At 36.9% G+C, this 27,776-nt stretch overlaps 3 protein-coding genes across 7 annotated transcripts; 1 reads left to right on the top strand and 2 right to left on the bottom strand.

Moving 5' to 3' along the window:
* Window positions 1-1,039: 1,039 nt before the first annotated feature.
* wipi1 (WD repeat domain, phosphoinositide interacting 1) lies at window positions 1,040-12,859 on the bottom strand. 3 transcript variants are annotated; one of them, XM_079600615.1, is made up of 13 exons: window positions 12,487-12,859; window positions 11,143-11,225; window positions 10,185-10,354; window positions 9,914-10,010; window positions 9,699-9,796; window positions 9,449-9,541; window positions 6,395-6,465; window positions 6,130-6,237; window positions 5,837-6,001; window positions 5,637-5,744; window positions 4,138-4,268; window positions 3,958-4,058; window positions 1,040-1,648 (listed from the first exon to the last, which is right to left on the bottom strand). In XM_079600615.1, exons 1-13 carry the CDS (start codon window positions 12,570-12,572, stop codon window positions 1,598-1,600), a joined length of 1,362 nt encoding a protein of 453 aa, XP_079456741.1. In that variant the 5' UTR covers window positions 12,573-12,859; the 3' UTR covers window positions 1,040-1,597. The 3 variants fall into 3 exon arrangements, with proteins under 3 accessions (XP_079456741.1, XP_079456742.1, XP_079456743.1); XM_079600616.1 differs by having other exon boundaries at window positions 10,185-10,351; window positions 12,487-12,702; XM_079600617.1 differs by having other exon boundaries at window positions 11,146-11,225; window positions 12,487-12,702.
* Window positions 12,860-13,416: 557 nt separating this feature from the next.
* Window positions 13,417-18,805, bottom strand: LOC307004158 (actin-related protein 2/3 complex subunit 1A). Of its 2 annotated transcripts, XM_079623152.1 has the most exons (11): window positions 18,694-18,805; window positions 17,137-17,261; window positions 16,605-16,689; window positions 16,245-16,349; window positions 15,524-15,746; window positions 15,301-15,408; window positions 15,005-15,211; window positions 14,745-14,820; window positions 14,298-14,488; window positions 14,084-14,174; window positions 13,417-13,963 (listed from the first exon to the last, which is right to left on the bottom strand). In XM_079623152.1, the coding sequence occupies exons 3-11, from the start codon at window positions 16,666-16,668 to the stop codon at window positions 13,958-13,960; spliced, it is 1,071 nt and encodes a 356-aa protein (XP_079479278.1). In that variant the 5' UTR covers window positions 16,669-16,689; window positions 17,137-17,261; window positions 18,694-18,805; the 3' UTR covers window positions 13,417-13,957. The 2 variants fall into 2 exon arrangements, with proteins under 2 accessions (XP_079479278.1, XP_079479279.1); XM_079623153.1 differs by lacking the exon at window positions 18,694-18,805 and having other exon boundaries at window positions 17,107-17,250.
* A 29-nt stretch (window positions 18,806-18,834) lies between these two features.
* Window positions 18,835-27,144, top strand: prkar1aa (protein kinase, cAMP-dependent, regulatory, type I, alpha (tissue specific extinguisher 1) a). 2 transcript variants are annotated; one of them, XM_079623132.1, is made up of 11 exons: window positions 18,835-18,957; window positions 20,657-20,844; window positions 20,954-21,121; window positions 21,278-21,369; window positions 21,462-21,523; window positions 21,605-21,651; window positions 22,365-22,523; window positions 22,711-22,771; window positions 22,958-23,079; window positions 23,256-23,337; window positions 24,080-27,144. In XM_079623132.1, exons 2-11 carry the CDS (start codon window positions 20,671-20,673, stop codon window positions 24,250-24,252), a joined length of 1,140 nt encoding a protein of 379 aa, XP_079479258.1. In that variant the 5' UTR covers window positions 18,835-18,957; window positions 20,657-20,670; the 3' UTR covers window positions 24,253-27,144. The 2 variants fall into 2 exon arrangements, with proteins under 2 accessions (XP_079479258.1, XP_079479259.1); XM_079623133.1 differs by having other exon boundaries at window positions 18,850-18,973.
* Window positions 27,145-27,776: the final 632 nt, after the last annotated feature.

The following is a 27,776-nucleotide window of genomic DNA, read 5'->3' as shown; positions in this document are numbered from 1 at the left end:
TTCAGTGACGTCAGTGAACAGCTGATTTCTCACATATCGAAGTGCTCCTTTTCACTCGAAAGGATAATCATTTCTAAGGTTTTCTATCTCTTTCTTTTACTCTTGCTGAAATATACAACGGTATAACCAAGGGATTATTCTAGCCTTAATGATCTCGTATTTGTACAAACGTATATCATTTTGTAGTGCTATCGACTATGAAATGCTTTGTTTACACTGTAAAAGAAAGACATGGCAAACTCACACTTCATATTGGTATGAAGGATCTCCAGATCTCTGTGGGCCATACCATCACATTTAGATTGTAAAGACAAGTCTCGTAAAGCCTCTTTTAATTTGTAAAATGCATTTCTATTCAAACCTTTTTTACAATTCATCTTTAAAATCAACTGTTAGATAGACAAATGCAATCTAATGTGACCTATGGCACAAATACTTAATAAAATATATGACGTTAGTCATGCAGAAATGTTTATGGTGTCCTCAGTCTTTCTCCAATATCATTAGATTTATATCAGGTTGACTGGTGATAACTGGCACAAACAAGCTGTTTAAAGTCATGTCAAGATATAATTATAAAAACATAAAGTTTGTGAAAGAAGTCACTTATGCTCTCCAAGGTTGCATTTATTTGATCTAAAATGCAGTAAAACTAATATTGTGAAATAATACTGCAATTTAATTTAACTATTTCAATATATTTTATAATGTAATTTATTTATGTGATGTCAAAGCTGAATTATCAGCATACTCCAGTCTTCAGTGTCACATGATCCTTCAGAAATCATTTTAATATGATGATTTGCTGCTCAAGAAACATTTATGATTAGTATCAATGTTGAAAACAGTTGTGCTGCTTAATATTTTTTTTTGGGAATATTACAAATGTCTTTAATGTCAATTTTAATCAATTGAATACATCCTTGCTGAAAAAAAGTAACAATTTATATATAAAAAAATACCTTTTGAATGGCAGTATCTATTCACTTCCTTTGTAACAAATAATTTGATAAAGAAAAGACCACAGGAGACAAGAGGTGCTTTGCATAATTTCATTCCTAATATATTTCCTACATATTCATATCTTTTTTTGTCTTTTGGTCTTGAGCGATCCAGCAAAATACTTTGCACTTTTACAAGTAAAATTATAGGCACATACATACAAAACATCCCGCTGTATTAGTATTCTGGATGGTAACATGTAAACATATTAAGTATCAATACAGCAAAACACATATATATAAAAAAAGTAATTCTTCTTCTCTTATGATTCAATATGATGGTGTTATAAATTAAAAGAATAAAATGCTACAGTATTACGACTGAATTAATACAATGTGTTACATAACTAGAACAATATGTGGTTATATTTCAGTCATGCACCTCATTTATAACACACCCTTCAGGGGATTGAGTGACAACGACCCAAATCCCTGATCAACTCAATTTAAGATATTAGCATTTCAACCGTTCCGTTAATAATTTAGCACCCTGAAGTTAGTTTGTTGGTTTTTATCCTTATTATCATTGTTTGTCCTTGCTCATGCACTGAGGATCCTCCATTGACAGTTGCGGCCTCCACCTGTTCTCTACCCTCTCACGGTCGTCTCCCCTTGCCTCGCCCAGATCCGTCACGGCACCAATTTATCTACCGGAAACCAGAACAGAGCTTTATTGTTCCCTCAGCCATGGGTGTGTTATAGACAGATACAGATCTCAACAGGAGCTAGCTGAGAACATGTTTGACCCATATCGGTTAGTCACTTGGAAGGTATATGAAAGCAATAGCAATGGCATCTGAATAAGTAAATTCAAATTGATATCTTATAAATGATAAAAATCCTTCTGACGTCAGAGTCCTGAGCTCCTCCATTTAAACCAATATTATTAAACTATCTGAAAGACTATAGTTTCTGATCTATCAAAACAAGATATGAAGTGTTAGCAGTAACAAGGCCTGTTGGACAACAACAAGTGCTCCACCATGTGGAGTTAAGTGAGCACTGCATCAATGTAAAGCATTATTAATATCTCCACTTGATCATGAGATTGTTCGCATCATAAAATAATAAAATATCTTCGTTAAAATCCAATCAATCCATTAAGATTTGTTCAGAATATAAGGTGTAGAATGTGTATATTCCTGTGTGTGTTTGACATCATGAAATTTAGACTGAAATAGAAAAAGAGTTCTCATAGTTATCTAATGAAGCAATGGCGAGGAATCAACCCAGCATTTACTGCATCAACACAAATAACTTGTGTGGATTCAATGCATTCATATCTTGGTCCTGTCTGTGCACAAACAAACCAATCAGTCAACTAACTTCTACTCACGTCCATGTACATCATAAAACAGCAACAGCTGGTTTAGTGTCCGAAAACGTTTTTCAACATCTAAGATGAATACATATAAAGTGAAACACTTTAGGATGATTTGTCACTGCCTTTGTTTTTAAATTATGATTGGATTTGTTACATACAGTATACACCACCGTTCAAAAGTTTGGAGTTGGTACGTTGTTTTTAAATGCTTTTCAAGAAAGTCTCTTATGCTCACCAAGGATGTATTTATTTATTTGATCAAAAGTACAGTGAAACAGTACTATTGTGAAATATGATTACAATTTAAAATAACTGTTTAATTTATTTCAATATATTTTAAAATGTCATTTATTCCTGTGATGACAACGCTGAATTTTCAACATCATTACTTACTACTTATCATTGTCACATATTTTGATAAATAGTTAATAGACAGCGGGGTTTTTTAAATAACAATTGTTTATAACATTATAAATGTATTTACTGTCACTTTTTTCATTAATTTAATCCATCCTTGCTGAATAAAAGTATTAATTTCTTTAAGAAATAAAAAAATCGTACTGACCCCAAACATTTGAATGGTATTTCATTACATACTATTTATTTGAACTAAATGCTATTTTTTTTTAGTAATAGTAATTATGCTTAAAGGTACACTATGTAACTTTTGTTTTTGTTCAATACATGTCAATACATCATCAGTCCTTCTTCCAAAACATGTTCTTGTCTTACCCTGATTCTCTATGGTAAGCCTATTTTAAGTGTTTATATATTAGACCGGCGGGTAAATTGATATGTCACTCGTCCGTGCCTGTCTCGTCATATCCGTAAATAGAGGAAAGTTCTTTCAGCTCCTTTGACGTGTGTATAGTATAGGTTAGCTGTCACAACAGAGAAAGGTTGAGATGGAGCAGCTAAATATCGAACCTCTGGACAATCATCCGTTTTTTAAAGCACAAAAAAAGAATCAACATTGGCTTGACTTTTCAGAGATGGTGAGAACTGAGGGATTTGAAATGTTGTAAAAGCAACATGGAGATGCTGTTATTATTACTCAACAGGTATGGCATTTTATTGAACAGATAGACTGCCATTTGTAGCTCTCTAACATCCTTTCTATCCAAACTGTATATTATATCTCTCAAGCCAAGTAGTGAAGTAGTTTTATGATCAGTAAAATAACCATATTCATCCGCAGTGTCACGTGAAGCACAACCAAAATAATGTTCTTCTGCAAAATGCATGCAGTTTCGTTTTTAATCGCTAGAGGGCCAAAAGTTACACCGTGTACCTTTGTATCGTAATGTAAATAATTACATTAATGTAGCATTACTTCAGTCTAAATACAGAGTAATACCACTGAAATATATACAAAACTATTTCATTTTTCAAAGAAATAATGTCTGGAGTGATATTTGTCATTTATGTTGTTTAAGAAACAACATAATCAGCTTCTGATGTGACTAAACTGCAACATTTGGTCCTCATCAGACCTGAAGAGGCTGGTGTTGGTTTGGTTAAAGATAATAAATCACACTTAGTTTGAATGCTTGTGGACAGAGGGACAAGACAACCCCATACACTGGAATGCAACACCGGTGCTTTGACTTGGAGAGGTTAGCGAATGCTCACGGGAGGAAATTCTGTTTCGTCGTCCAGGCACACAGGCCCTGCTGCGAACTCGTGCTCGGGAATCACCTCGCCCTTCTTAGCTCCCCCATCCTCGGAGTACCCTGAGAAGAACACAGTTGAGTGATCATGAAAATGAGTTCAAATGTAAATGAATGTGTGTGTTTAAGGGTGTTGTGGTACCTGTGAGAGTGGCTGTAACGGGTCCAGAGGTGGGGATGGCCACGGTGGCAGCATATGACTGGCATGCTTGCGGTGGCTCGGTGAGTTCAGATTTCTCTGTCTCCTCCCACTCCTTATCTGATCCAAACAACCTGGGGGTTAAAGGCGACAACAGCACAAATAAGGGCTGCGCTTATAAAGAGACACAGTCATACCTCAAACATGAATTTTGAAACTGCTGTACTTGTAAGTTGCTAACTACCACATCGAGGCCTCTTGTTCGTAAATGGATTGAATGAATTGGGTCACCTCATTCATGAACGAGGATTTGCTGAGTCAGTGACTGAACGAGAGTGTGCATGTCGGCATGGGAGTCATTCACAGCAATAAAAGAAAAGGGGTGGAAGAATTATGAATGTGTAAAACTTACCACTTACCGCTTACCACGTACATTTAAAACTAACTAAGAAACTATTACTTTATTTAGACCTATTTCTTGTTGTTTTTTTATACTTGATTAATTATTCCCCATATCTCACTGGAGGGGGGGAGGGGGGATTATTGTTTTTTTGTCATTTACAGTGTTATTTCAGTATTATTTATGCACCATAGTATTTACTATAGCTTATTTAAATATTTCATATTATTTTACTATATGAAAACTATTGGGCTTTAATTATTTTTTATTTAGTTTTAGTAATTCTAATACTATTTTCAATTTCAGTTAGTTTCATGGTTAATTGTAGGTTTTATAAGTGTACATTTTTAACAAAAAAAATATTTCTGCTAACTGTAACAAAACTAGTTATTTTTTGGAGAAAAACACCAATGCATTTTAAAAAAACACTTTCTGTAGAATCTTAGAATTGTAAGCATACAAATTTTAATACGACTTGTTTTGTTTGTGCTTTTCAATGAATCACTTGAGTCAGACTCAATGACAAGCTCATAAAGCACAAAAAGACACTACTTGCTTCTCATCATTCACTGGCATGATGATGTAAAATGCAGAAAAAGTCATTGAACTAATTAGTCAACCAATCTTAAAGGAATGGTTCACTTGAAAATGAAAATCTATCATCATTTACTCACCCTCAAGTAGTTTCAAAACTGAATGAATTTCTTTCTTCTGCTGAACACAAAAGAAGATATTTTGAAGAATGTCGGTAACCAGACAGTTGATGCTGGACACTATGGATTTCCTACTATGGAAGTCAATGGAGTACATCAACTGTTTTGTTAATGACATTCTTCAAAATAAAGAATTCATAACGGTTTGAAACTACTTGAGGGTGAGTAAATGATGACAGAATTTTTAAACCTATTCCTTTAACCATTTTAAGTGAACAGATTTAAAAGTTTGAAGCCTTTTGAACTCATCCAGTTCCCTGAGCACTTACAATGGAATCCAGCATGAAAGTATGTATAGCACAAAAAATATTTTTACGTGCTATATTTAATAACATACCACACAGTTTATCATTATAATTCATTTGTTTAAAAAAAGAGTGAAAACTCACCTGTGCTTCTGCACCAGAGTGCACTCACCCCCATCTTGAGGGTCAATGTTATAGATGAATAGCTGCCCATCAGAGGAGGCCACAAGCAAACGTGGAAGTTTCTGGATTCTGATTGGTCAAGTGAAACTCTTGAATGAGTTTTTTCCTCAGTAAATACTGTTACTCATTCTAGATTGCTGTGTAATGACTGCAAAACTCACATTGCCAGGGCACAGACATTCTTCTGACCGGCCATCTGGAGACGGACGGTTGCGAAGGCTCGGTCTTGACTCATCATGCCTGACACCTGTGCTGGGAGGTAGCTACTGGCTGCTGTGAACATCTTACCTACATATGTTGACCAAGAGGGAGCTTCCTCATCCCCACTGCAAGTAAAACACAAAAACATGGATGAACACAAACACAAACACTGACAAAGTTTAGATTTGTCAGTAAAAAAAAAAAACAGAGTTCCTGATTCAATTACACTGGTAGCAAGGAGCATTTTCAGTACCTTGGGCTGTGCTGTTCAAGCTTGAAAATGTGCACCGTCTCTGTATTGCTTGAGGCACAGAGGAACTGAGCATCCGGGCTGAAGGAAAGGGAGCTGATGTTGACATACCTTTGGTGACACAAACACACAAAGGTCAAAAGCATACACAAAACAGACTCACACATACCACAGTTCACACAAACACCTCCAACTCTCTTTCTGTATGATTAAAGTATCTTCAGTGTTCACTGTGAGCTTTGAATCATCATCATCATCATCATTGTACCTTTTCATCCCCCGCCGGAACTCAAACAAGCGCAGTCCCTCTGGAATGGAGAAGACTCGAATCACTGTGCCCTGGGACGGGAGAAAAGAAATGGACAGATGCTGGGAGCTGTGTCTACGTTTGTGTATAAGGTATGACTATGTGAATCTCTCATAAACACGTCTGGGTTACATTTCACCCCGTAAATAGAAAGAGAAAAAGAACACCAAAAATAAATGAATGAACACATATTTTAGGACAATTAGGATTGTTTTTCATTGTGACATTTTATTTCTATGGAGCCCCTGAAGGGACATGGTGGAGGAAAAAAATATGACGTGGATGGAAAAATGATACCAATGCCTTTGCGTTCCCTCGCATATTTTTGCGTTCCCCCGAGAAACTTTTGTGAGTGAATGCAAAAGCATTGAAATATTTTTTCCCTCTCGTCTCATTTTTGTCCCTTTAGGTGCTCTGTAAATTTCACAATACAGCAAATCTGGACATTTTACTTAAAGGGATAGTTCACTTTGAAATTAAGTTTTGGTATGTTTTAGCTTACCTGAAGTGCATCCAAGATGTAGGTGTCTTTGTCTCCGCAGTAGTTTCAATTTTGATATTTTTAGGTCAAATCGTTCTTGTCTGTCAGTCATATAATGCAGGCATATAGGCACTGTCTCCAAAAGCATGCAGAGATGTCTCTAATAGCATGCAGAGAAAAGTCCAAATTTAAACATTCCCCATCGTAAGTGCACATTGATGGCCTAAGACACGAAACAAGCGGTTTGTGTGATAAAACGAACAGTATTTATATCGTTTTTATCTCTTTTACACAACCACGTCCATCTGATCTGTTTACTTAGTCAAGCGCCGTAAAGCGCCGGAATGCTCCAGAAGACCTGCATTATATGACTGACAGACAAGAACGGTTTGACCTAAAAATATCAAAATTGAAACTACTGCGGAGACAAAGACACCTGCATCTTGGATGCACTTCAGGTAAGCTAAAACATACCAAAACTTAATTTCAAAGTGAACTATCCCTTTAAAGGGGTCATATGATGCGGTTTCTTGTTTTCCTTTTTCTTTATTGTGTTATGTAGCTGTTTGTGCATGTATAAGATCTGCAGTTTCAAAACTCAAAGTGTCAAACCTAAAGAGATGTTCTTTGTAAAAATTAAAGCTCAGCCACGCCTTCCTAAAACGCTTCGTTCAAATCTACGTCAGTGTGTGGGGGCAGAGTTTCATAACGCCGCCAAAATGTGTACGCAAGGAAAGGCGGCGTAACTTTTATTCTCTGAGTATTATTGTTGTCGCCGGCGCCGCTATGTCATGGAGACGCTGTGTTTTTCGTTGCGAAAGCCAAACTACTTTGTTTGGCCTTCCAAAAGAGGACACAATTAGAAAACAGTGCTTAAGCTTAATTTACAACACTGTTCCAGAACAGTACAACCAAAATATTCGACTATGTACTGTGCATTTTTCAGAGGACTGTTTCCAGAACCTGCGGGAGTACAAGGCTGGCTGTGCACAAAGCTGATTCTAAAAAGTGGGGCAATTCCATCTTGGCATGTACAGTCTGGCTCTTCTGACTCATAGACAGTAAGCCTATGTTTTCGTATTTTAAGAATTTGCTACTGACTATTCAAACGAGAGTTTTGAGCAGTATACGACAATTCAGCATTACGTTACAACAATAATAGACGTTCTTCCGGGTGGCAAAAGCCGAAGCGTTCCTATGGCAACGCTAGTAAATTGCTTGGAATGGAGACCCACCATCGGCCCACCATCATAAAAATATTTGAATTAAATATAATGTGTTTTTTTATCATAATAACAACTGATATAAGTAAAAATATAATAAATATGTAATATAGTAGGCCTACACATAATTAGCAAAATACTCTCTAAAGCTCTTTTTTCTAGCCAAAATAACGTGCTATCTGCTATATATCATTAAATGGCTTTCCTGAGGTAAATGTTATTTGACATAATTGTTCTCCTGCTTAATTGTTCCACATGCATAATGTTTTTGGGCCAATCACAATGCACTGGACCGCTGGCCAATCAGAGCACACCGCACTTTTCAGAACGATGAGCGTTTGTAAAAATCGACGCGTTTCAGAAAGGCGGGGCATAGAGGAGCAACAATATGTACAGTGTGTGTAAAATAATGACTTTTTTTTACCTAAAACCACGTAAACACATTGCATTAAACCAAATACACAAAATAATGTTCTTGCTCTAAAATATTTTATCGGGTAGAAATTTTGAGCTAAAAAAACAAATAATTTTCCTTAATTCTTATCCAATAAATCACGAACAACTGGAGAGATCTGGGGACTTCAAATATTGTTGTGGAGTCAAATAGATTAAAATAATGTAAATATAATTAAATATTACATTTAAAAATAAACAAATATTATAATTACAACAAAACATTATAATACGTTTTTTATTTAAATCAGCATAAAAGCCGTTTAACATATACAACCCTAAAAAAATGACATTACATCATATTTCTTTTTTGCATAATGAAAATTTTGCTTAAGAATTTTTTTTTTTGTGCTTTATGTTAATGACAATGTGTTGTGTGCTAAACTGACATGAAAATAATCACAATGCAAAAAATCTTAATGCTACCAAAAACAGGCAAAATGTAATTTCGGCATCAGTTTACAATAAGTTTCCATTTATTAACATTATTTAACTACATTAGTTAACATGAACTAACAATGAAAAATACTTCTACAGCATGTATTATTAATCTTAGCTAATATTAATTTCAACATTTATTGATTCATTATTAAAATCAAAAGTTGTATGTTAAGATTATGTAATGGCCCTGTGCTAACATAAACTAACAATGAACAGTTGTTTTTATTAACTAACATCAACTAAGAATAATAAATACTGTAACAAATGCATTGCTCATTGTTAGTTAAAGTTAGTTAATACATAAACTAATGTTAACTAATAGAACCTTATTGTAAAGTTTTTTTGACCCAGACGTGTTCTTAAGCGGTTTCGTGAGGTTCACCCGGCTGTGTTTCTATATAAACAGTGGAGCTTTACCCTTTCAGAAGCACTGGCCAGTTTGGTGCCGGAGGCACTGAAGGTGATGGCAGCCAGTGGACTGTCATGAGCTGGAATCATGGTCACAGTGCTCTGAGCAGACAAAGACACACAAACACACAACAAAGACAAAAATGTATATAGTGCATCAGGACTGAAGGGCAGGCATTTGTCTCATGTATAGCAACTAGCTCAACCAAAGAAACTGCCAAAATGAGCAGCTAAACAGTTTCTTGGCCTGCATTTTTACCAGATTGTTGGCATCATAGACAATAATTTCTCCGATGGTGTCACTGCCTGGATATGCCAGGAAAGAGTTGGAATGGTTGATGGAGAGAGCACAGAGACCTACAGAAACACATGAGCGGGTTAATATTTTAATATTTATACAGATTTACACAGACAGTTCAAATGTTTTATTCTAGATTAACTGTTTTTGTTTAATTTGTTTTTCAATTCCCTTACCTGATGGGTTGGATGGTGTGTTGAGAAGGGTTTTCAGGAGTTTCATGTCTTTTATATTGTGGATATAAATGGATTCCTCCAGACAGACAACCAGTCTCTGCCACGAAAAAAATAGCACACACACAAAAACAAATGACATATTTACTAACAAACCAAACCACATTTTCAAGTTTAACGACAAAAGAGCACAGAAAAGCAATCGTCTTGTCCAGAAGCTTTATAATTGATAAGTGGCAGGTGCCTCGCTCCAGCACAGCTGTGTTGTATTTACCTGTCTGTTGAGACGCACTGCAAGAATGTTGTTCGAGTAACTGTAGTTGCAAATCTCTGTGCCCTTTTTGAAGTGGTAGACATTCATGCGACGTGGCATGGACTGACTCACCACCACAACCAGGCTGCTGGAGAAAAGCCTTTCCACGATATACACGTCTGGAGTTTCTGCTGAAGGGGAGAAGAGAAAAGGACACATTAGCAGCAACATAAACTAAAAAAGCCACATGTAGACAGACACATGTAGTTGAGGTACATCTTTTTAAGGATGGGCTACGTTTAAAGGGGAAATAGCATCCGAAATTAAAATGCTTTTCATTAAATCAGTTTAAGTATAAAATGTAAACACTGTCATTGTGTACACTTAATAATCAGTGTAAATGTGTGTGTTTTTTGCAGCTTGGCCCACTTTATTTTGTTCCAAGGAAATAAAATAAAAATACAGGTTGTCAGTGATATGAGGGTAAAGTAATTATTTTCTTTTTTACCATTACATTGTTATAAATAAGTCCCCTATGATTTTCCAAGTTTACCTTTTATTTTACACACATCAGCAAAACAGGCTGTTTCTCTGTCTTTAGCTTTTTTTACCTGCCATCTTTGTTGTGGGCTGCAGATACAATCTCAAACACATAAGGCGACTTTACGCCCTCTAGGGTGAGTTTATCACAACATCAATACTGGCAACACAACCACAGGTCACATACAGAGACAAACATTCTCCAAAATATTTTTAAAGTCAAATATCTTCTCTTATCTTTCTCAACAAAATACCAAGGAAATGAGATGGCATTTTCAATTTGTTTGTTAAGTGACTCGTTAGAAAGTGACTACACCCTATGATAACTTTATTATATTGCACATGATGGTTCCTCCTATTGCACTGTAGTTTTGGCAGACAGCCATACTTGCCATTTATATCAAGTTTACACACAAAAAAGAATGGGAAAATATCTCACTACTCTCATGAATGCAGTCCAGTTTGTCCACCGAGGTCACAGAGAATAGTTTGTATCCAGTATTGGTGCCCACAGCCAAAGACCTGGAAAAACAAGATATGATGCTGTATCAAATCTGTTAAATGAATACAGCCATTATTTGGAAGTTATTTTCACTTACTAATTAGGCTACACTGTGTACATGCAATTTATTATGCATAAACAGCACGATACAGCAAAATGTAATATAAAATATAATTTGATTTATTTGTTTTATTATAATGAAGTAAAACACAGATGCAATGGCCAACACAGAAATTACCACTTAATTTTTAAGTGGCAAGCTAAGTCCTTTTAAAATCCTAATACAACACAGACTCAAGATAGAAACATTTGTGTGAATTATAATCATTTGGCTTACATATAAACAGAAGAGTTGATGTCTGTTACTTTTACTGGGATCTATTTTTAAGGGGGGGGGAGAGGACAGAAGCACACATCTGTTTTGCAGGCCCTTCATTCCTCTAGAAAAAGCTGTTCACGTCAGATCCTGTGCTTAGCATGTCCTTTTCTACTTTTATTGGAAAACATAGGTATGTCTCCACCATCACTGACCACACTGCTGAAACCCAAAACAAAACCTTGTGTTTACAGCAGGACTGCGTCTGACATGTGTTGGTAATTACCACTGTGACTGGTATACCTTATACAAAATAACAAAATTCTGATTTTTCTAATACAAATGTGTTTTGCCCCAAGAGAGATAGCTGACTATAATCTCAAAAGGGCGATATATCAGATCACCTGACTCTCAGTATCATGTTTTGGGTTTGATTTGCTGTGGTTGACTTTTCAGACAAGAAACCGTGTGACCAACCACTAGAAAAGAGGACACGAGTGGGTCATCTGGTCAGGAGACTGTGGACTGATCAATACAATCTCAGTCACAATACTGCAAATTTGGCTTTGAGAAAACGTGAAAAACTGCAACATTCAGTTTCTCCTCTATAAAATCGTGTAGGCTATAAGATTCATAATCGTATCTAATCTACAAGTAATATTGGTGGATTTTTGTTGTGTTTTGTTTTGTTAGTTCAATCCCATTTAAAGCACTTCTGCTCAAAAAACATTGTAGGCTACAACCATTGAAAAACAGTGCTGAAACAACACTAAGCTCGATCATCTATCATATTATGCATGCAAAACACCGTTATAACATAGTGACTGGCTTTTTATGGATGTGTAATAATCAAAACAGACAATAAATAGCGGGCAATCCTTTAAGCAGAGGTGACATTCCCTCTTGTAAGGTAAACCGCTGTTAATAGCATCATAGAAATATCCGATTCGGCAGATGATGCTTACGTGGAGTCCTGGTTGAAGGAGACGCAGCACGGCCCCGGCCCCGGCCCCGGCCCGCCAGGACCGTCGGCTCCCTCCTCGGTCTCCATCCCGATCCCGATTCCCAACGACCTCCTTCCCTCCCTCCGCCCTGGATCGGAGGCCTGGGATCGGTTGGACCTCTTGGAAAGATAGTGGCAAAGCGGAGACCTACTGAAGAAAAACTGTAAGGTCCGAATAAAGTGGAAGACAAATATACTCCAACGCTTCAGCTATTCTTCTGCCTCACATTCATAAATTAAAACGCAAGTTTTTGTACATTTACGACTTCTAGCGGAGCATAGGGAATGAAGCAAAACAAAACCAGCTGATAGTTGTTGCGTCACATCAACATCACAAACTAGTGGTTGAAGGAAAATGCGCTGTGTTGTCGTCCGGCTGAGCACTGATTGGTCGAGAGAACTAAGATAGACGCTGATTGGCGGTAAGTGCGGAATTAAGTAAAAGGGGGAGTGGTTTGGCTTTGCAGTATTACATTTTGTCTAAACCATAGACAGTAGGTCTAAACACATCCTATTTTCACGAATACATGAAAGAGTCACTCACAGCCTTTTATTCTTGCCCTGCCGCGCAATATTTATTAGTCCTAGGAAGCCCGACTCATTTCTGCGAATCGCTTCTTTCGAACAGTTTATTGACTGATTTTAAATCGATTCGGTTTTTCTTAAACGTCATCACGTGATCCTTCACATCCTGGCCTGGCATATTTTTGATCAAAAATAGTTTATTGAAATGTGATGTGTTCCAGTTTGTTGCAGCCGTTATTCAGTAAATAAAATACATGAAAACATATACATAAACTTTATACGAAGTTTATCTCTCGGTTAATTTTTTTTTCATGTTTTATTAAAATGCTATGTATTTAAAATAAAGAATACAATCAATAAATTTTCTGCTATTAAACTTTACTTTCCAGTTTTCACTCCATCAGTCAAACCCTTTGTCCGGGTTTTCTTACTAGCCCACTCAGTTATCAGTTATTGATTTGCATAGTAGTCATTTGCATCTAACAAACTTTTGCACAGTTTTTGAGCAAGAGTTCCAACACACACAGAAAAAAAGACAAAATCACCCAACGTTTTTAATAGTAATTTTTGTATTTTTATAAAACATTAAAAAAAAACAATAAAATGCAGAATATGTGTTCTTTCTTTAGCAGCAGCATTTGGAATAGAAAATGAAATGTGCATTTATGATAGTAATTTCATACAAAGTTCCCATTTTGGTGCTAAATGGTCATTTATTTTTGCACTGTTTAGATTAATTAATACTGCACAAAATCAACAACAAGTTTGGGATCAGTCATACCACAGTAGGCTACATCATTATATTAATTGGCTATAATTACTTTAAAGTGAAATAACAAAACAAACAAATAAAAAAAGATGGTCCCAGAATATTATTATTTTCTGCTCTCTCCAGATCCCATGGTGTTTCAGTGCTAAAAATAACATTAAAGAGGAAAAGTCATTATTAATATAAGTACAGACAGTGCATAGACAATAGCATTAAACAGTATATTAAAATGGCTCACAAGTTGGTTCGTGACAGTACAGTATACCTTGAAATCCCAGACAACCATGGCACCATCTAAAGACACACTGCTGAATTTCTCCACCTTGGCCTTCAGCCCTTCCAGAATACAGAGTTGGCTACAGTAGAAACAAAGTCTTAGCAAACTGCAACTAAATTTCTCTAAAATGTTAGCATAATGCAAAAGATGTTGAAATTAGACCAAAATCTTGTATGCTTGCAGACGTCAAGCCTTCTATTACGTGATGCTGTTCTGATGCAGACTGCCCAACTCAGTGTCTTCCTCATCAGTCGCTCTTTTGTCCAGATTACGGAAATGCTGCATGGCAGACATATTGCCCTTGGAGCTCTGCTTGGGAATGTCCACTTTCTTCACAAACTCTAAGCATCCAGGACCCTTGTATGAGAACTGATAAGGGCAACAGTCGTGGCCCTAAGATCAACCACACACATACACAAATGTTATTTGATCAAAAATATGTTTTTTTTTTTTTTTTTACAATTTAAAATAACTGATGTAGCCCATATATATAATCTGTTTTAAAATGTATTTTATTCCTTTGAATGCAAAGCTGAATTTCCAACACCATTACTCCAGTCTTCAGTGTCACATGATCCTTCAGAAACCATTCTAATATGATGATTTGATGCTCAAGAAACATTTCTTATTATCATCATCAATGTCTTACCGCAGCTACAATCTGAGTCTCACTGACATACAGCAAGCTCAGCAATGGAAGATGTCTTGTTGTCAGCTGAGTAACCCTGCAATGCACAAAATGTCATATGTGGGCAATCTAGAAGTGAATGCTAAAGATCATCCTGTGCATATTATTACTTTCAGCCAGTGTTTTTAATAGATGCATAGAATTCAAGGATATTGAGCATCACATTTTTTTGTCTTCAAAGTTTTACTAAGCAATTTGTTATATGTAAATCTTGGTATTACTCTTTTCCCTGTGAGGCGTCTGCTACACTGATGGCGCTGTTGTGGCTAACCCAGGCTAGAGCATCACCAGATGGAGAGAAACAGACACTGTGCACCCAGCCTCCGCACTCCTTATACTCCAGAAGCACCTCCCCAAAGGGCATTTTGGATCCCCATGGTGTTGGCCCAGGCCTGTCCTCAATGTCTTTGATATATGCAGAAAAAATTCTATGACAAGAAAAAAGACTAATGTTACCAAAAAAAAAAACCAAAAAACATTGTGCAGTCTGAATATAATATCATCGCAATAATCAAACCTGCAGTTGAGATCAGCAGAGCCAGCTGCCAGCAACATGTTGTTGGGATGCCAGTCTAGACTCAGAACGGTGGAGTTAATGGGTTTCTTGATATGCTTACTCAGCCACCTATAGGCAATCATGAACAAGAGAGCTTATTAAAGCTACATGAGATGTAATGCATAATAGTCATAGATATATTAGGCCTATAAGCAACAAAAGAAATTATACAATCAAGTCTCACCAGTCATTTTCTTTTTCAAAGTAGCACACTGAAATAAGTTTGGCTCCACTTCCAAGAGCAAACTTGTTCTCAAGAGGTGACCACTTAACACATGTGGCAGCTCGATTGATGCGAACCAGCACCAATGTTGGCTTCCAAACCCCATCCTTAAGTGTCCACACATAGGCATTCCTATCGGAGGCACATGTCACTATACGGTTGGACTCTGGGGCCCAATCAATCCCTAAAAGTGAAATCAGTTATCAGTTATGTTCATTTATTATTACAATCTATATATTAAAAATATTTTAGTGCAACATATTTTATTGTGCAGTTTTAGTAACGGGCAAACTGAAATAGTATTAATTAATTTAGTTTCTAAATGCATGTTATTGATCTTATTGAGAACTATCCATGCATGGAAAAATGTCATAACTCAATCTTAAACCACGCCCCTTAGTTTCGTACAATCCACTGCATCCTGTTTTTTTCTTTATCGATAATCTGTTTCGCTGGAATGTACATCATAATATGGAAGAAAAGATCTGTCACTACTTCCATTTCATTGCAACTTTAAAAAATGCAGTTAGTACAGACCTCAAACATATATAGGCTTGCACTGTTTACAGTGGTTTAGTTCATGCCCTTCGTTGGAGCGCTGAGATCATGTTTGTTTTATGGGTCGGTTTCACAGTATCGGTAGGTTAATGACTAATGTGGCAGCTATTCTCTTTTGTCTTACCTGTGATTCGCCCACTGTGCTCTGTCAGTTCATGAATCTTAATCCATTCCTTTCCTTTCTTTTGGTAAATGTGCACATCATTGGTGTTGGGGCTAAGGGCGATTTCTAATAAAAACAATAGGATTTTTTATACACATAAAATAAACCAGAAAAAAATATATGTTGGAATTTAACAATAAAGCAGTAATATTACAGTAAGTTCATAGCAAAATGATGCGTACAAAGGAAAAGTGCAGGCTTTTCTCCCAAAGACAAACTGATAGTATTTTAGTATTTTAATGGATGAAAACGGCAAGCTGCAACATTAAGAGCATGATAGGATGTCATTTATATTTAAAATGTAAACTAGTTTGCTCTTACGTGTTCGGTCTTTGTTCCAGGCATGACAGGACAGAGGCTCCAATCCAAAGCTATAGAGGGACATGTTTCAACAACGAACGAGACCCTGGAATGCACCACATGTGTTAGAAAGAGTATGCAGTCATGAGAATGTGACTAAAAAAGGAAGGCAGAGTGTTGTCAATTTGGATTACTCCACCCAAATACTTGTTTTAATTTTTCAAAAATGTTACAATTTCTCCTCTGTGAGCCTCACTTTCAACATATTCAGTTAGATGGTAGCCTACATTGTTATTCACATTTTCCAAGAAAAAGAATAAAAAGGAATCACCGAAACACAACAATTACACAATTTCAATTGATTTAAATTGATTTTACAGACATGTTACAGTGTTCAGTACCTGAAAAGAGTCATTCTTAATCCAATTCCCATTAAAAATGCTAGTTAAGTTATGGTATATTTCATACATTGGTATGACTGAGCAGTGATTACAGATTTGCACAGCAAACAACATAACCTTACCTGACTTTGGAAAATTGACCATGCCCTCACCTTTATCTTTTCCTCTCTTTTGCTAGTGTTATGTCCTCTATCCTTGAGCTGGAGAGCTTTTGGAAGCCTATGTTCGTGGACTCTGGGCAGTCGACACGAATGAGATTGAGCAGTGGCAGGAAGGGCTACAGAGGCAGCAGGGAGGAGATAAGAGAGGGTGTGTTTATTTGTTCGGAGACACCTGGCCTGTGCAGTCTTATCCTTATCATTAAAGTCACCATGAAATCAAAATAGACAATTAATATTTAATATAGAATATTGCAGTGTTTATTATATGATTTGTTTTTTAAAATGCATGAAATCTTTAATCAAAATAACTTCCGCTCCCTCTTGCAACAACATCTCTGATGACCTGTTTACATGACATCACAACAATAGCAAACCACAACCATCCAACAATCCAATTGTCACCATTATGTTCAGTTTAGCTTTAGTTTCATTTTCATGGACATTTAGTTTGTTTCTCTTCAGTTACCTGTTTCAGTTGTTCTAGTTTCCCGCCACTAATCTATTACCATGGACATTCATTATCACACTTGTTCTGTTCATTATTATCCTTCCTGTGTATTTAAAAGTTCATCAGTTTGGTTCCTTCTTGGTCTGGTATTGTTTGTGCTTGCATCCTGTCTCGCGTCACTGTGGATTTGCTAAGTTTATTTTGTGTTATTAAAAACACTTCTATCTGAATCTTCTTCATCGTCATAACATCATTGCACTGGAATGTGACACCAATCAATTCCCACACATTTTGCTAGTTTGAGAAGCCATTTCAGTCAGCTATACGGCCCAATACGGGGGAAGAAAAGACGATCACAATGTCCTCAGTAAGAAACAGTAAGAAACTGACTTGTTTGTTTAATAGATACTGGATAATAATTTAATGTGAAAAAATGCTTTTTAAAATGCTTTTTGCACTTAAGTTCACTCAAAAATGAAATACCCTAGTCATTTATTCACTATTTCTTTCCTCTGTGGAGTACGCCTATACATAGTAGGCCTATACATTTTTATTCCATTTAATAGAAGTTAATGGTCGCCAAAACATTTCAAAATATCTTCTTTTGTCTTCTGTAAAACAAAAAGTCATTATGAGGCAGAGTAAATAATTGCAGAATTGAATTTTTTGGGGTAAACAATCCCTTTAAATAACGTTACTATACTCCCCAAATAGATCATTATCTAAGTAATGGCTCTCTGCTATAATTTTCCTTTGTAAGGCACTTTGGATAAAAGTAGCTATATCTGGTAAATTAATAAATGTAAATGTTTAGCTATATACTGTTACATTTTGATTAAGGACCTTTTAAGGGGGAAGTAATGGCCTAATAATATTAGTCAACCATTCAGATGCACATATGGGTCGACCTAATCCTAATATTGCGGGGAGTGCCCCCTTAATGTCAGTTATGACCCTGGTTGAATAAGGGCAGCGCAGGCTTGGGTTTATGCACAGACCATTTAACCTTTTCAGCTGTCATCAGATCCAAATCACACAGGGTCACAGTGTTTTTTGTTTAAATGTCACTGCCGGAGGACTGTAAAATATAATTTACATACTTAGCGCATGTAGCACATCACGTGCAGCAGAATGTAATAAATTAGCTGGTTGATAACCTCGATCTCCTCGAAATACAAAAACAAGCACTTGCCCTTTAAGGTTGTGAGGAGTAACGGGCTTCCCAGATCGAGGCGCATTGACGTCAATCGTTGTTTGTGATTGGTCATAACCTTTTCCGGTGAGGCATCCATCCATCCGAGGACTGTGGGAAAGCCAGTGTAAACGGAGTAAAACACGTCGACAAACTCATCGAAGCGTCTCAGGTATGAATATTTAAAGGTAGAGGTCTTTGCTACAACCTTTGTTGATATCAATGTGTGAGTCGACAGGCTCGTAGAGAGGTTTCTGTAATGCCGTCGGCTTCCGTTGTTGTGATAATGTAGCTTGCAAGATGGCGTATTTTGCTGCTTGCCGAAACTGGTTACAGATATAACACAGAGCTGCAGGTTTACGCTGTTTAACGTTTAAACACGCGCTAAATGGCGTGTACTTGTATCGGCATGTGTTTTCTGCGCTAAAATAATGTTATGGTCACATGACCGAATAGCGTTATATTGTGAAATGCCTGTGGGGATGTGAACTGCGCAATTTATGAGCTCAGGCGCCCGGACAAGGACCAGGGACCACAGCATACTTACCAAAATGCAACACTTTCTGATTATTTATATGGTAGCTGAAAGACATGGCTGACAGATTTTTTTAAACTGGATTTTCTAGTCTAGAAATGTAGCATGAGCGAAGTATGGGAGCCATGTCAGCCGTTGAACTTGTTTCACTTTGACAGCACCTCCTTTGAAAGTGTTTTATTGGTTTGCAGCAATGTCTGTTTATTAGCACTGGTAGTTTGTTTTTTGTTTCATTAGGTTATGATCACGAGTTCAAGGAAGACCTGATAATATAAGGGGATTTTAAAATGTCAACTGTTAGGCCAGGATAAGTCATGGGATTTAATAAAATGTTGATCATTTAAATTTGTTTAAGGTATTTTATTCAGTTGGGAAAATCTCTTTGTGAGTCCAATCTTTTCAAAGTTATTTTTCATATCCCATAATGGCAGATGACTGGAAATGTTAAATGGTTAAAATATGTGGGGATATTGTAACGCTGTACATATGGTTGTGATTTGAATTCACAGATTTATTTACTTGTACTGTTGACTGGATTGTTGGAGATGATTTTAACCAGAGAAATATCTACACATGATCTGATAATGAGAGTGTGTGTGTGTGTGTGTGACCTGGTAAACCCTAAATTATGGAGACAAAATGTCCCCACAAAGATGGCAATATCCGAAATCCTTATCCTTGTGGAGAGTAAGTAATGTTTTTTTGAAAATGCAGAAAGTTTTCATTGATGGGTAGGTTTAGGGTTAATGTAATGGGATAGAATATACAGTTTATACAGTATAAAAATCATTATGTCTATGAAAAGTCACCATAAAAAATGAAAACACAATGTGTGTGTGCGTTTAAAGAAGATACAGAATGCTTGCCAACTGTATGCGGCTCATACCAGGAACATACAAATATATTAGATGCATGATTTTAAGAATTTCCATAACAATTTGGTATGCACAGGAGAAAATACACATGACATTCCTTCTCTGATGACGTTAGTTTGGTGGCATTGGCAGAACATCCTTTAACCCCCTCCCTCCACGTGTCAGTCGGCTACAAGCTCGAGATGGTGAGGAGGAGGTGTGCTAAAATCAAGCCCCGCCCTCTATATTTCACAATTTGTTGTTTATCACAACAGTTGTTTGCAACTTCTGGTTCATGAGGACTTCACAATGAAATGAGTAAATTGCACTCATGGCATTACACTCTACTCTTAAGAGGTGTAGCTATCATCAGATCTTCACATCTCACTATAAAACTAGTTGGTCTAATGACATTCAGCTAAGGTTTGGATTTGCTCCAGATTTCTTGGGTTTCATAAGCTGATGTGAATTGCGTGTTTCAGGTCAGCAGATCACCATGGCGTCCAGCAGTACGAGCAGTGAAGAAGAGAGGAGCTTGCGGGAGTGTGAGCGCTACGTGCAGAAGCACAACATCCAGCAGCTGCTGAAGGAATGCATTGTGCAGCTATGCACTGTCAGGCCTGAGAGGCCCATGCTTTTCCTCAAAGAGTGCTTTGAGAGGCTCGAGAAGGTTTGTCATTTTCTTAAGAGTAAAACCACATAGGCTTAGACTCTTTACAGATGTTATTTCATCTTGAAAAATGAGTTTCAGTGCCGTGAACAAAGTTTATGTCTATCAGGAGGAAGCAAAACAGATCAGCAACCAGCAGAAGTCGAGCTCTCGCTCAGACTCCCGAGAAGATGAGGTCTCTCCTCCCATGAATCCTGTAGTTAAGGGCCGACGGCGCCGCGGTGCCATCAGCGCAGAGGTCTACACTGAGGAAGATGCAGCTTCTTATGTCAGAAAGGTAACTAGCTTCTTACTTTTTCCTAGAAATGTGTATTTTAATCAGAACTTGTTCTCTGAAATCTTTCAAAATTGCGACGCATAATATTATTGGCATGCTGAATATTACTTTCCCTGCAGTTGCTGTTTACTTAGAAAACTTTCTGTTAATTTACAGGTCATTCCTAAAGACTACAAAACTATGGCTGCCCTTGCTAAAGCGATTGAAAAGAATGTGCTTTTTGCCCATCTTGATGACAATGAAAGAAGGTAACATATTATTTTGTATAGTTGATTGAATTATTGAGTTTAACTAGTAAAGTATTTAATTTACTGAAAACAACTTATTTTACTCTTCACAGTGACATATTTGACGCTATGTTCTCAGTCACCTACATTGCAGGAGAGACTGTCATTCAACAAGGTTAGGCTTCTTTTGAGGAGGAGCTGAATGTGTAAAAATGGACAAAATATTTAGACTAATATATTGTGTTTCTAATTTCAGGGGATGAGGGTGACAATTTTTATGTTATTGATCAAGGTGAAATGGATGTAAGTGCAATTCTAAATTGATGTTGAATCAGGATGTAATATAATAATACATGTTTTTTGACTTGTATAGAGTTTTTAAAGTGCCCCTATTACGCTTTTTCAAATATTTCCTTTCATGCAGTGCTTAATATAACGTTAGCTGTTTGTGAATGTAAAAGGTCTGCAAAATTTTAAAGATCAAAGTTCACAACAAATAAAGTTATTATCTCTTAAAAGGAAAGATTCTGAACTGCCGAAACAAGTCAGTCTCACTTCCTGTTACAAATCTACGTAACAATGTAATGCATTTGCATAATGCCAGCCTATGATCTTCATTAGCTGCCTGCGAACACCGTCTAATTAGTACTTTGACGTGCCATCAAACTGTAGTTGTAGCTGAAGCCTGGAAGAGTTTGGTTCATGTTGTCGTTTTCTGTGCTGTGAATCCACTTTGCATGCACTTAGATATAAAGCTGAAATTCAGATATGGTAATGGGCGTTTTGTTTCCGAGGGTTTAGAGAGCCTGAATCTTCGAACAAACCATTTTCAGACTTTTTGAGAAATGAGGTAATGTGCAATGTATATTATAAGAAAATAAAGTGTTTGTCCTTTGGTGCTATTGTAGGAGACCTCCAAAACACAATTAGGATCCTTTAAATTAGCATAACAGGGCCTCTTTAACATTTGGAATGATAATGACTGAGATATTCAGAAGTACTATTGTTTTTGATAGGTGTACGTCAACAATGAGTGGGTGACCAGTATTGGAGAGGGTGGCAGTTTTGGTGAGCTGGCTTTAATCTACGGCACTCCCAGAGCAGCCACTGTCAGAGCAAAAACTAACGTCAAACTGTGGGGAATTGATAGAGACAGCTACAGGAGAATACTCATGGTTAGTACACTATTTAACTGATAATTGCATGGTATGATATTATACAAACAACTTTTACTTTTTAATTTTTAAGTGTTTTGTGATTTATTTTATTTTTTTATCATTTGTTACTTTTACCGGTCTTGTATTTTATAAAATGGCCACATTTTCTTTCTCCTGCATAAAATATGTTTTATTCTGTGTTTAGGGAAGTACTCTAAGAAAGAGAAAAATGTATGAGGAATTCCTTAGCAAGGTCTCCATTTTGGGTGAGTTTAATGCATTTTTTTTTTTAGGTTATGTATATTTGCAGGCTTGTTTTCATAGTAAACTATGTAAAAAAAAAAAAAAACACCATAGCATTTGCTTTTTGTGGCAGTGTAATGCAGCTTAATAATGCTGTAAGCAAATCTTGTGAAGTGCTCAGTGATGACATTCTAACATCCTGTGAGCAGAGTCTTTGGATAAATGGGAACGGTTGACGGTTGCTGACGCCCTCGAGACAGTCCAGTTTGAAGATGGCCAGAAGATTGTTGTGCAGGGTCAACCGGGAGATGAGTTTTTCATTATCCTTGAGGTAGCTTTCCATGCTCTTTTCTCATTTCTTTGTTAGAGTCATATAGTCTTTGTTAATTAGAGTCATATAGTTTTCTGTACTTTTTTATGTTCACATTTATGCACAATTACAAACACAAGTAAATAATGAGATTGTCATGGGAGAATAGAGGTATTGATTTAGATTTGTGTCCTCAGGGCTCGGCAGCAGTCCTACAGCGGCGGTCGGAGAATGAGGAATTTGTGGAGGTCGGAAGACTCGCACCATCTGACTACTTCGGTAAATGTTTTTCTCTTTACTCTCTGGAAAGCTTATCCCAGTCATATCCCAGAAATTCCTTTTTTTAATGTAATTACATATTAGCCGCTTTTCTACTGTCGGGTCAGTGCGAGCCAGGGCTAAAAAAGTGCCCTCAAGCGCCAAGCTGCGTTTCCACTGTCGGGCCACTTAAAGACTCTGCCGAGGACGGTCCTAAGCCCGTCTGCAGCATGTATGATTTGTCTACATTCTTCAAGCAGTCTCTGGTATTTTTCATAATCGTATACGTATTTATTTTTGCAATGGTTACAATAAGTAGCAATAGCCTTTAGCATCGCATACATATATTTCTGCATCATAAGGTGATCAGAATCACCATCAGATCGCAATCGGAAGTTATTTCAAACTCTCGCTGGTGTCTGAGAGTGAGTTTTGAACTGATAGTCTGGTATTATAACATGGGAAATGAGCGGTGGTGCTGACCCTCACTTGACTCCGCCTTTCTTCAAGCCCCAGTTGGCCCACTTTTGACCAAGGTATTCGCAAGGCCAAAAACCCCTGGCCGTTGTAGGAAGCCCCGATGAGGCCGATCAAGCCCCAGAAGTGGCAGTGGAAACGCGACTGGCCCTGGCACGCACTAGCATGACAGTGGCCCAACAGCGGAAACACTGCTATTGACCCCATGTTCAGTGTCCATTAGCGCACCTTAATGTGTTTGTTTCTCTGTTGCTCTTTTCTGATTTCCCTCCATGTGTTTCATCAGGTGAGATCGCTCTGCTCATGAACCGACCTCGTGCTGCTACAGTGGTTGCTCGCGGCCCTCTGAAGTGCGTAAAACTTGACCGTCCCAGGTTCGAACGCGTGCTCGGCCCCTGCTCAGATATCCTGAAGAGAAACATACAGCAGTACAACAGCTTCGTGTCTCTGTCGGTCTGAGGCACACTAGGCTCTTACCTCCTCAATTGCAGGGTCCACCAATGCAAATTCGCTTTATTTTCTTACTTTTCTTTATGCATTTTCCAACACCCAGGTGCCCATTCACTTCAGTGTTCTCTCTCTGTCTGTCTGGGCTTTTTTCCCCGATTTGTGCCGTACCCTGTCGCATTTGTATCCATCCTAGATTGACCATAAGGCTGATTGTTAGTTTTGCCTGAGAAACGAGCCAATCGTTGTGCCACAGATGCCTGACACGTGAACAGATGTTGAAATAACAAGGTCTATCGGGATTTTTCTCTTGCGTCCAAATTGCTTCATGTTTCTGTATAACAGTGTTTGGAATGGAAGGAAAACAGTGGCAGGACTGATATTCATGTAGTGCATTTACTCAGTATATAAGGATGTATCTTAATTGAGCCACCGAGTGTCAGATTCAGTTTTCCCTCATTAATTTCAAGCGTTTGAATATAGGGAATCCAAAGGCATAAATCCACGTGTGTTATATTGTTTTCTTGGGGGTACTGAAGTTAAAATGTCACTGTGTTTATCATGGTGATCAGCTTTGCTCTTTTATTGTTATAGTTGCACATATATAGTGTATGTAAAAGATTATATATTAGAAGTAAATGACCATAACCATATTTTTTTTTGCACAGTTTGTCATATATATATATATATATATGCGCTTTATATACCCCTGCTGTTTTATATTGAGGCATTTGATCCCTTTGCGTTGGGCTTTTTTAATTTTCCTTTGGGCGTTTTGCTATACACACAGGCTTGCTCTGGACTCTTGTTTAGAACAGACCAGGATTAGTTAAATTTCCTTTTAAAGTTGTTTTTTTTCTTTTCTTTTGCTATTTTCTCTCACGTTTTCTCCCTTCTGAAATGCCACATGCTGCAAATGCTTTTATTTGTTTGTTTCCCCCACACAAAGGCGATGTAATCTTATTTTATTCAACATTGTGTTTATGGCGGATATAGGCTATATACAGAAAAGATATTATATTTGTATGTTTTGTTTAATTGTTAAGAAGAGTTATAGAAATGTAATGGTTAATGAAATCTGAGGATCCTCAACAGGAACTAACCACTTGGTGACCTCCTTAACCCACTAAGATCCCATTAGGGTTCTTTCTCGATTAGTGTATGTGAACTGCTTCGAAACCCCAAATGTCTTTTTAATTGTTTTTTAAAACTGAAATAGTCTGGTTAATAAACAGGGCAAGTCTGTTTTCCAATAATCACTGTTGTTTTTAGATTGAGATTTAGATTATTCACTTTACCTATATAGTCAAATGAAAGTCTTAAAACAGGGACAGTATTTGCCGCTTGCGTTGAGGTCATGGCGTCTGGGATCCATCAAATGTTTGGAAATCGATTGGCGATCCACTACTGCCACCACCTTAATCTCCTATCAGATATTGTTCTTCGAGTTCTCTGAGTTGTGTTTTATTGGGTGGTACAATAGTGTTAACAGTTGCTGAAGGTAGATTTTAATTATTGCACAGAGATACTCTTGTATTATTTGGAAATAACTGATGTGAATTTTATTTTTGTTTTCCACACATCTTGTGTTATGTAATTACAAATATCTAGCTCATTTGTACAACAGACTCATGTTATTGAAAGTAAATTTGGGTTTTGAAAAGTGCCTGATTTCTTTACTTTCATAATGCAAAGCCAACAGACATTTTCTTGTAGTGATTTCCCCCCTAATATATTCATTATCTATTAGCTTGTCACTATTATTTGGAATCTACAATGTTTTATTTCATATGTACATCCAGATCCTCTTAGCAGTGTAATTTATTCAGACTTAAAGCTCCAGTAATTAAGAGTTTGCACAGAACTGTCCCAAAATTGCTATGTTAATTACAGAAAGATATTACAAAGAAAGACTTAGTGTGTTTTTATCTTCAATATCTGACTCTGTCCTATTAACCACATGGGAGAATTGTTGTCACTGTAGTCTGACGCTTGATTTGAGTGCGTCACAGCAAATGTCTAGGAATATAAGATGTTTTCTGACATTCACAGATTTCTGCCCCTCTAGACTAGAATTTCAGAATCAGTCAAATCTTGGTGCTGTAGCTTTAAAAAGAATTTGCACCCTTAATTATAGGGGATTTCAAATAGCCTTTTGATTAACCGTTCCACTGTCTTTTCAATGAGTGGTTTATGCCTTATGATGGGGTTGAATAAATGAACATGTTGAAATTATATATAATTATGAGTCCTTAATGATAAACTGTGACACCCGAAGATAGGCAAAGACATGTGGATTAGTCTACTTGTTATTGCTCATATATGCATTGGTCTGTTCATTTAACTTCATTTGATGACAAATGACAAAATGTAAATCCCTTGTTTTCTGTAAAATGCATCATTGATGTTTATTGTAATTCTCTCCCCTTTATGAGTGGATACAATTATTTTGTTCCTCTGCAAATTTTCTGCTTACCTTCTTATTATGATTTTTTTTTAAACAACAACTTCAGGCCATGTTTCTTGAAGATCATTCAGTGGTCACTGGTAATGTGTTTGTATTAGCAACTTTTACCCCCTTTTTTTAGCCTGCTTTTCATTCCCTGGTTGTGACTGCCAATTGTGTTTTCTTCTGGAGTTTTCAGTAAAATTGTGTTCTAGTAGGTACAGAGGAATTGATATTTGCTGATAAGCTTTGCCACCAGAGCGTAGAGACTCCTGTTCACCCATTCTTCAGTTTAAGCCCTCAACACAGAGAGTTGTAAAATGTCGAGGGACCATTTTTCTATTATGCTTTTTTGTATAACTGTACGGTTTGATTTAATTGGATGTGCTCAAGTTGTAAAACTTTTGGTATAGATTGTCCCAATGGCAGGTCAAGCAATAAAATGATTAATTCTTGAATATGTAAGCATCTTGTGTTTTCTGTGCTGTTTTCATACATCAAAAGTATTTCTGATGTATTTCTGCAGTAGGTGTCTCTCAAGGACTACAGATTGAAATATTAACTTGCATCCCACAATCTATGTTTTGTTTATTAGGCTACATATTTTGACATCAAATACCTACATTGAATTAATCCTATTGAAATCTCCCAGTAGGCCCTGTGAATCATTCCCACTTTTCACTACATGAGCAACATCCCCAATTAAGACTATATTGTGTGTAACAGTGAAATTACAGCAATAATGTTCACTTTTACAAAATAAAATCTCTAGAACTCTATGACAGAAATGTTAATCTTGATCGATGACTATTACAGTCATGGCCAAAATTGTTGGCACCCCTGGTAAATATGATCAAAACTGGCTGTAAAAAATAAATCTGCATTGTTTATCCGTTTGATCTTTCATTCAAAAAATGTCCAAAATTCTAACCTTTCATTGAAGCAAGAGAATTGAAAGTGGGGCTAAATCACATTATGAAATAAATGTTTTTCTCCAAAACACGTTGGCCACAATTATTGGCACCCTTTTATTAAATACTTTTTGCAACCTCCTTTTGCCAAGATAACAGCTCTGAGTTTTCTCCTATAA

This window comes from Phoxinus phoxinus, assembly GCF_949152265.1.
Source record: "Phoxinus phoxinus genome assembly, chromosome: 1".
NCBI classification, from domain to species: domain Eukaryota; kingdom Metazoa; phylum Chordata; class Actinopteri; order Cypriniformes; family Leuciscidae; genus Phoxinus; species Phoxinus phoxinus.
Note: the sequence above shows the minus strand (reverse complement) of the source record. Positions and strands in the feature narration are given on the sequence as shown.

What these genes read in the sequence shown, in the direction of transcription:
- wipi1 (XM_079600615.1), bottom strand. Translation starts at nt 12,572, where the DNA reads ATGGAGACCGAGGAGGGAGCCGACGGTCCTGGCGGGCCGGGGCCGGGG. An exon ending in CAGTGCGTCTCAACAGACAG is followed by an intron (nt 10,011 to 10,184) that starts GTAAATACAACA and finishes TTTTCGTGGCAG; the next exon opens with AGACTGGTTGTCTGTCTGGA. An exon ending in CACACCATCCAACCCATCAG is followed by an intron (nt 9,797 to 9,913) that starts GTAAGGGAATTG and finishes GTGTTTCTGTAG; the next exon opens with GTCTCTGTGCTCTCTCCATC.
- prkar1aa (XM_079623132.1), top strand. Translation starts at nt 20,671, where the DNA reads ATGGCGTCCAGCAGTACGAGCAGTGAAGAAGAGAGGAGCTTGCGGGAG. An exon ending in CAGCTTCTTATGTCAGAAAG is followed by an intron (nt 21,122 to 21,277) that starts GTAACTAGCTTC and finishes GTTAATTTACAG; the next exon opens with GTCATTCCTAAAGACTACAA. An exon ending in AGAGACTGTCATTCAACAAG is followed by an intron (nt 21,524 to 21,604) that starts GTTAGGCTTCTT and finishes TTCTAATTTCAG; the next exon opens with GGGATGAGGGTGACAATTTT.
- LOC307004158 (XM_079623152.1), bottom strand. Translation starts at nt 16,668, where the DNA reads ATGTCCCTCTATAGCTTTGGATTGGAGCCTCTGTCCTGTCATGCCTGG. An exon ending in TTTGAAAAAGAAAATGACTG is followed by an intron (nt 15,409 to 15,523) that starts GTGAGACTTGAT and finishes GATTGCCTATAG; the next exon opens with GTGGCTGAGTAAGCATATCA. An exon ending in TCTGCTGATCTCAACTGCAG is followed by an intron (nt 15,212 to 15,300) that starts GTTTGATTATTG and finishes TTCTTGTCATAG; the next exon opens with AATTTTTTCTGCATATATCA.